Consider the following 8,980-nt stretch of genomic DNA (forward strand, 5'->3'; position numbering starts at 1 on the left):
CTTAAGAAGTTTTATTGATCAGATGCACTATCTTTTCTTTAGTCATTTAACTATAGACTTCTAAACCATCAACCAAGTGATATATGACATAAAATATGATACATTATGAACTCATATCCATCTCTAACTCTAACGAGTTTTACATAATGGTAATCATGGTATTGAATTTCTCACCAATAAAAGGGTTATCCCATGGTGCATCCGTCTCAATCATCAACTATTAGTCTGGGGTTCACAGTTAGGTCATATAAATTATAAATTAAATAATGAAAACATTAAATTTATGTAAAAAAAAAAAAACATTTAAAATCATAAAGTTACTTGATTCAAGCCTATAGCTCTCGGCATCAATGGTATTTACTCCAATGGGCATTGAACTTAACCAGTTCTGTGTGTAAACGAGGGCCTCAATGATGGTTTGAGATAATAAACTCTGATAAGCATTCAAGACTCAACCTCCGATGCTAAACGCTAATTCAAAGGCAACCGTAGTGATATGAATGACTAGTACATCCTTGACTATTCGAGGAAAGATTGGAAACAATTGTGCATCACAGTATACCGTGAAGGCATGAGAAATCGTGGCTCTAAAGTGTGCACAAATTTGCGAAAGCCTGCATTGTCAACCGTGGTAAAAGATATTTCATCAGTAATGATCATCTTTGCAAGAACATCCCTCAACATCTTCTCATTGTATCAAGGAATTGATATCTTCTTAATCTGCGTGCTATCAGTGGCCTTAAAAATCTAATAACTCAGCTTCGTCTGATAAGATGCTACAAGCACTTTGTGTATCTTATACCGCTGTCAGCTCGAAAGATGTGCTATTAATACTGACGTGTCTTATTTTTTCGAATGACAACTGCATAATTGCTCATAATAGTGGCATCGAGCTTGTGGATTCTCACGATCATCCGAAACTTTAGTGAAATATTCTCATGTCCATGACTTTTTTTTACTAGATCGTATTGGTGGATCGGCCAAACACCCATAGTCCACAAGTGTATAGGGCTCACATGCTAGCCAGCCCATGCATAAATCCACGTTATCACAAAATTGTTGCCTCCAACATCTGCTACCATGGTAGTAGCAGGTTCTTTGGCTTGATATCTTTTAAGATCACTCCACACCGTTGTCATCCCATCCAACATAGGTATGTGCGTTTGTTAGGTACTGCCAAAAAACTAATTTTGACCCTAATTATTTGAACATTGCATTAAATAGTTACTTGCTACTTGTTGCGGCCTTGGAGCATTAGTAGTGATCTAACCAAAATCAAATTTTGGCCAAACTATAATAAGTTACTTAAAAACCTTCTACACGGGACTCAATAAATGTACAATAAGTTTGGTCTTTCCCTATTTCACTTGCCAAATTTGACCAGCCCAAATAGTTGGCCAAATAATTTTCCTTGCATAAAAAATTGTTGATTTTGCTTATAATAATGAATCATGTTACAACAATTGGTTGACTTTGCTTCTAATAAATAGATCACTACCTTTCAAAACAGATTTATGCGAAACCTTGTTAATTATCTCGAAAACAAGACCGAGTATTTTTTCAAACTGAGGTCCATTAGTTAGACTTTCTAAAAAATTAAAACAAATATCAAAACAAAAACAAAAATAAAAAATAAAAAATTCTTAAGAGTTCTTTCAAGTAGATCCTTCGATATCAAATATGTCCTCTATATTGCATTCCTAGTCAATTCATCTTATAATTAATAATTAAGAGATGTTATGTTTTTTAGTTGAAGAATATCACCGTTGTAAAAATATATTAATTGAAAGAATATGATCATTGTAAAAAAAATAAAAAATAAAAAATTATAACTGTTAGAAATAATACAATTGTTAGAAAGTTAATATGTATTTTTTTAATAACAAATAACAAATATCTTTCGCCGGCCCTTTCCTGGACAAGGGCCTGCACAATCAATTCATTGCTATTTCTTCGTGTATTTTTCTTTTAAATACCGCAAGCATTGTAAAAGACATTTATTTGAGATAACTAGGAACCATACGAAGTAATAGATAACTCACTGCCCTTACATTTAGAACAAAGGACAAGGTATATTGTGCAGTCCTCTTATTTTTATGTGACAGCTTCACCTGTCATCGATAATGTCGACTTTTGAAACCATTCATTGGCCAATTTTACCATTTTTTACTAACAAAAAAAAGAAAAGAAAAGAACAAAGTACAATAAACTGATTTTTTTTTCTTTATTAAAACCTGCAATCCATATAATAGCTTTCATAAATCAAACCCCTCAAATAACAACAGACAAACCGACACGTCTAGGTCGGTAAGAATTCTGGACAAATTTGATGAAGAAGCAGAGCTATTGTTAATCCTACTAGTGGAATTTATATTAAAGACAATTAAAGCCAGCCTTGACCAAGTTTAACATGTCACACCAAGGATATCTATAGGTTGAAAGTTTAAATAAAATTAATGGAATGCTAAGATCATAAAACTCTAAGCTTAAACATTTCAACCCCATCCTCCATTACTCCAAATAGAAACCCCACACTTCTAGGCAAGTCAAGCAGTTCTTAAAACCACTCAAATCTAGGAATCAATCGCATTCTAGAACACCCTCCATTGACGATAATATGGGTTATGGAACGACCACTTTTTTATAAGTAGAATTGAACACAGAAGATATATGAGATTTCAATTCATCACTCACATGATTTCACCTACAACACCCCCCTTCTCCAAGCAAAACAAGAAAAAAGGAACAGCAAGAAAAAAAAAAAACAGTGAGACAATATATGAAGGAAGCATCATAATCCCTATAGTAGAATATATAATAATTAACGTTATACAATCCGAGCAGCGCAATGTTAAGTATCATAGTTCCACAATAATTCAGAAGAACACAAGATTAGTTAACAGATTACTCATAGTCTCGAACTAACTCATGATCAAGCCATTGCAACTAAGCAATCTTACAGACAGTAAAGCTGGATCACATTTTCATATTTCACTAATAACCACTGAACTATACGTGCTTGATTCCATTAGTCAAGTCTGTAATGTCTAGGAAACTTAGAAATTATCGATGTTCTTTCAAGGAAAAAAAAATCACCCATGCACAATGAGAATAACGCCTCACCCACTTTTTTTATAGGTAATCAAGAAGTTTTATTCATCAAAAAAAGGCATAGCCCAATTACCCAGGACTGAAGTATGTAACAAGAGTTTACAACCGGCCTCACACCTACTTTTTAAAATTATGCTCTCACAAATGGATTTATAAGAACTCACGGTTTGTGAGTTACATTAAAATCATTCAATTTGTATCAACTTATTAGCCGCACAATCGTTACAATACTAAGAACGAGCATCTTGAAATTCCATATACACAGCCATTTACCCCAAAAAATTGAACGCAAAGTATCCCAACGATACATACACATACTATCCATTTCACAGACATACATTAGAGTGTATGAAATCGTAACTGGTAACTTAATATAACAGGCACAGTAGATCAAGCAACAAAAGAAAACACAAATTTTATATCCTGACAATTTCTGTAATACTTAAATTTAACAATAGCCATTTTGTAATAGTTTGAAGTTTCTACCTCAAACTCCCCAATTTGATTACTGCTCCAGCTCCAAAAATCTTCCCTGTTAACTCACTCACAATTCGAACTCATCCTCAAGCTTCAGCGCCTCAGCTGCTGCCTCCTCCTCCTCATCATCGACCACAAAATACGGGTTGTGTGCCTCAGGTTTGAACTTGTACCCGGTGAACACATAGAAAGCCAGCGTCGCCAACTCCGCAGCCACGACACTGGTCCAAAGATACCGGTATGAAGTGATAGTCTCCAGTGCATACACCACCACGCGGGTAAAATAAATGTAGCAAATCACCACGACGTAATACTGCCTAAACAGGGTCAACTTCATCAAATTAACCGCCGCCTTGCCGTCGGTCCTCGCCGCCTCGCGCAGGTTCTTGATCGACCACACGATAGGGAACAACACCGCGCAGCAGCAAACCACATCGACCAGCAAGAACACCTGCTTCCAGGTGACCCAATCCTGCGCGAACGGCCCGCTCTCGTCGATAGCGACTTGAGCAATGTTCGCCACGACCTGAAGCGGGATCACAATCATCAAGACCTTCTTCTCCTTGTCCTGCAAATAGGGCTTCAAAAACGACCAGCCCGTGCCGATCAGAACGATGAGAGTAAAGAGCGTAATTCCCTTCAAGAAACTGAATATATAGAACAACACGTCCCATCCGTGCGCGCTACCGGTGCGCTTGATGTACGATTTGTCCTCGGCTTCGCAGAGCAGGTTCAGAGCTTTGAGGATCAGAACGGCAAGCATGAAGAAATGAATACCGAACACTGTCAACCGCTTCTTGTACAGAACGGAGACCCAAAGGCCGCCGAGAGCGAAGTAGACCAAAGAAAAGAGGAAGTAAATCCTCGGGAGAATGGTCTTCCCGGCGGAAAGGTAGTCCCGGCGACTGCTCTTGCCGTCAAGATTGTACATCGCCGACTTGACGTCCATGGAGACCGAGAGCTGGCTCTGGAGGCAGTTGGCGAAGACGAGCGTGAACTGATCGGCGTCGGTCTCAGTGAATACGGTGCTAAAGCCTTTCGCGTCTTTGAGCTTATCGAATGTGTAGACAAGCTTGACAAGTTTGGAGAGGAGGGCGCACGAGACATCGCCGTCCTCCAGCTGCTGGAGCACGTGCATCCAAGAGTCCCGGGTGCAGAGGAAGAATCCGACCTTTGTGAGATCGAGATTCGTGGCGGAGAGGGAGATCTTGGAGACGTTGAGCTCCAGACGACCCGTGTGGGTGAATCCAAACTCGTCGAAGGGAATAATCGGCCTGTTGTCGGATCTTACCTCCGTGAATCGGATCTCGGCGAGGGAGACAGATGCAGAGAGGAAGAGGAGGAACAGAGAGAGGAAGACGGAGCGGGTAGAGAACGCCATGGGAGGACGGTGTAGATCTGAAGGAGATCAGATCGGAGGTTGAATTTTGTGGTCAGGAGAAATTCGATTACAATTTAACTATGGAGTAGAGACAAAGTCTTCGGAGACCTCAAGAGAAGAAATTGAACAGGCAGGGGTTAGGAACCTTCAGCCTGACTGCGTGCGTGGAGATAGGGGTAAGGTTTTGTTCTTTGGGAGAGAAATCAGAGTGTTTGAAATTAGGGCGATGCTACAGCACCCGCTGGGGCTCCACCGGGACTGTAGTATTATTTTATATGTATTTTATTTAAATAATTTTTTATATAAATTTTTTAATATTTTAAAAAATAAAATAAATTTAAAATATTATTAAGATAATATTTTCTTAATTAAAAAGTAAAAAAATATATATTAAAAAATATTTTCTTAATCACGAAGTAAAATAAAAAATTATAAAAATATTTTTTTATAATTTTTTATTTTACTTCGTGATTAAGAAAATATTTTCTAATAATATTATGATTTTTTTAAATATTTAAAATAGACATGCTACAGCTCTCGCTAGGACTTTCGTTGAGCTTAACATGTACTTTTCTATATGTATTTTTTTAATTTATTTTTTATATAGATTTTTTTTACACTTTAAATATTTTTAAAAAATAAAATAAATTTAAAATATCATTAAAAAAACATTTCTTTAATCAGAAAGTAAAAAAAAAAATACTTCCTTAATCACGAAGTAGAATAAATATTATTTTTTATTCTATTTCGTGATTAAAAAAATATTTTTTAACAATATTATAACTTTTATTTTATTTTTTAAAATATTTAAAATTATTACAAATATTTATATAAAAATAGATAAAAAAAAATGCTACAACCTAGCGGGGCATGTAGCATTTTCCTTGAAATAATAACAAGAGAAAATAATTTGAGTAAGTATAAGGGGGGCTAAGATTTTGTATAGTTTTTGAATTAATGATCGAGTCCGTCTCCTCTTGTGAGGGTGGGGTGTTTTCTCTCTGGTCTCTTAGATTGAAGGTTTGAAGAGAGTGTGAAAATGAAGAGTAAGATTTTCAAACTGTATGAGGGATTGAAACTCACCAACTAAGAAAAACAAGAAGTGGATGTGTTAGAGGAAGATATTGAAATGTCATATGAGAAGAGTAGGAGATTTTTGGGGGCTTTCATTGTTTTTGATAAGGAGGTGAATAGAGGTGCCTTTAAATCAACAATGACAAAACTTTGGCAGGCAGAGGACTGTGTTGCTTTCAAAGAAGTTGGATGGAATCGTTTTCTGATTGAGTTACGAGGGAAAGATGAGAAGAACAAGATCTTCCCGGGCGTCCATGGTCATTCGATAAACTCTTGGTGAGTCTTATTGAACGTGATATAGTTACTGCACCCAAAGATATCCAGGTTTCATATGAGCTTTTCTGGATTCAGTTTCATGATATGCCTTTTGCTGGCATGAACGAATGTATGGGTGAGAATCTGGGTGCCACTATAGGCAAAGTCTTAATGGTTGACACAGATGAAGGTGGATTTGGATGAGGCAAGTTCTTAAGAGTGAAAGTTCTGGTGGATATCACAAAACCTTTAGCAAGAGGAAGATTTTTAAACATTGGTGATAAAAAGTTCTGGATGACTTTCAAATATGAAAGGCTTTGAACCTTTTGTTTTCATTGTGGTATTATTAAGCATGCAAAGCAGAAGTGTTCTAAGATGGGTGGCCAAAGGAAATATGCTGATAGTTTGTTGAATCAATATGGCCCTTGGTTACGAGCAAGTCCATTGTCCAAGTTAACTGGAGTCTATAAGAAGCAAGAAGGTACAAAACCTACGAATTGGTCCGGTGAAACAGGGCAGGGAAGCTCCGATGAGATGTTGCATGGCATTGACAAAAATGGAAAGGATCCTACGATCACTGAAGAAACGAGTGTAGTTTCACATGATCCCTTAAAATTAGGAAATGTTGATTTGGTAGAATCTGCTTTTGGAAAGAAGACAAATGAAGCAAGGAGTACAAGTGTTGACTTATCACAATTGGAATCTGATGCAAATAAGGAAAACTCTCCAAATATGTCTCTTCAAGATAGTGTTGGAGGATTATGCTCTGAGAAGTCAAGTAACAAAAATGCAATTGATATTCCTATGCAGAATGGTCATTTATTTGAATTTATGGCTAGTGATAGGTAGGATAAGGTTGGAGACTAAGCTCCGATAAATTAGGTGATCAACTGAAAGGCGAAATTCCTATGTAGAGAGGCCTTTCTTTTGAACTTACTATGAGGGATAGGCAGGTATGCTCTCACACCAAACGCTGTTAAGACTGGTAGGTAGAAAACTTTATCCAATTGGAAGAGAAGAGCTAGGAGTGGTAGTTTGGACAAATCCAATGATATTTTGGATTCAACAATGTCTCTAGAAGATCATGGCAGTCCGAAGAAAATGAGTTTGGTGGAAAATGAAAATAAGGTTTATTACAAAAAAAAAAAAAAAAAATCAAACTACAAAGTGCTTACTAATGTGAGTAACCAAAATGAATTATCAATGGCTGCATAGCAGCCCTACCAATATCAATGAATCTATTAAGATGGAACTGCCAAAGGCTTGGAAACCCTCGAACAGTTCATGAATTTCACCTATTGATGAAGGAGAAGTTCCCTAGAGTGGTTTTCCTCATGGAGACCAAATATAGAAAAAATAAGGTAGAGTTCATTCGTAATAAGTTGAACTTTGAGCATAGCTTTGTGGTGGATTGTAATGGTAGAGGGGTGGTATTGCTATGATGTGGAAAAGGGAACTACAGGCTAAGCTTCAGTCATACTGTCAGAGTCATATCCTAGTGATTATTATTGAAGTTGACTTGAACTAGAAATGGATGTTGACTGGGTTCTATGGGAGTCATATAGTGGCAAAACGAGTAGAAAGTTGGAATTTGTTGAGACAGCTCAAACCTTCGTTGTCTTTACCTTGGATATATATGAGGGACTTTAATGAAATATTGCCATAAGTGGAAAAATCAGGAGCTGTTTCCAAACCTTATAAACAGATGTAAATGTTTTGAGAAGCCTTGAATGATTATGCCTTAAGTGACTTAGGTTATAAGGGACCAAAGTTTACATGGTGTAACAATAGAGAAGGGAGGGAGTTCACTAAAGAAAGACTGGATAGAGTTATAGGGAATAGAGAGTGGAATATGTTCTTTGGCACCTTTGAGTACATGTACTCCCTGTAATGAATTCTGATCACTGTCCTTTATTCATTTCATGTTAAAATGCTGACAGAGCTACCAAAAGAGAGAAGAATTTTCAAATATGAAGCCAACTGGTCAAGATAGGAGGACTGCTCAAAGATTGTTAAGCTTGCTTGGAGATCCATACTTAATTATGCCAGTAGAATGGACTTCATTAAAAAAGGCTTGAACAGTTGCAAAGACCTTCTAGTCAGGTGGAGTAAAGCTTTTCATGATGATAGAAGGAAAGCAATAATACATAAGAGAGACTTGATTAAAGAGATGCAGAGATTGAATCAAGGTGACTTTAATGAGAAAATTAGAGGCTTACACAAAGCAGTAGATGATTAACTTGAAGATGAGGATCTGAAATGGTGCCAGAGAGCTAAACCGAAGTGGTTGAGAGAGGGTGATAGAAATACCAGATATTTCCATTTATGAGCTAACCAGAGCAAATAGTCAAATACCATTCACTCTATCTTTAATGGAGAAGGTTCTTGGGCTAGAAGTCAAGAAGAAATTAGTAAATTTTTCAAGCAATTTTATCAGGAACTCTTTTCCACTTCGCAGCCTACTGGGATTATAGACAACCTTGCTCATCTTAGTAAGTCAATGACTGATGATATGAATAGGCAACCGATTAGAGAATTTTCAACTTAGGAGATTACTGCTGCTATTTTTTAGATGAATTCCCTGAGTTCCCTAGGACCTGATATGTTTTCAGTTGCTTTTTATTAGGACCATTGGAATATTATTGATAGTGATGTGATTCAGGCTGTCAAGGCCATTTTGAA

General features: G+C 36.8%; 1 protein-coding gene across 1 annotated transcript; it reads right to left on the minus strand.

Moving 5' to 3' along the window:
* Positions 1-3,333: 3,333 nt before the first annotated feature.
* Positions 3,334-5,225, minus strand: LOC108990006 (protein CANDIDATE G-PROTEIN COUPLED RECEPTOR 7-like). The gene has a single exon (XM_018963833.2). The coding sequence runs from the start codon at positions 4,967-4,969 to the stop codon at positions 3,656-3,658; it is 1,314 nt and encodes a 437-aa protein (XP_018819378.1). The 5' UTR covers positions 4,970-5,225; the 3' UTR covers positions 3,334-3,655.
* Positions 5,226-8,980: the final 3,755 nt, after the last annotated feature.

Source organism: Juglans regia, chromosome 2 (assembly GCF_001411555.2).
Source record: "Juglans regia cultivar Chandler chromosome 2, Walnut 2.0, whole genome shotgun sequence".
NCBI classification, from domain to species: Eukaryota; Viridiplantae; Streptophyta; class Magnoliopsida; order Fagales; family Juglandaceae; genus Juglans; species Juglans regia.

What these genes read in the sequence shown, in the direction of transcription:
- LOC108990006 (XM_018963833.2), bottom strand. Translation starts at nt 4,969, where the DNA reads ATGGCGTTCTCTACCCGCTCCGTCTTCCTCTCTCTGTTCCTCCTCTTC.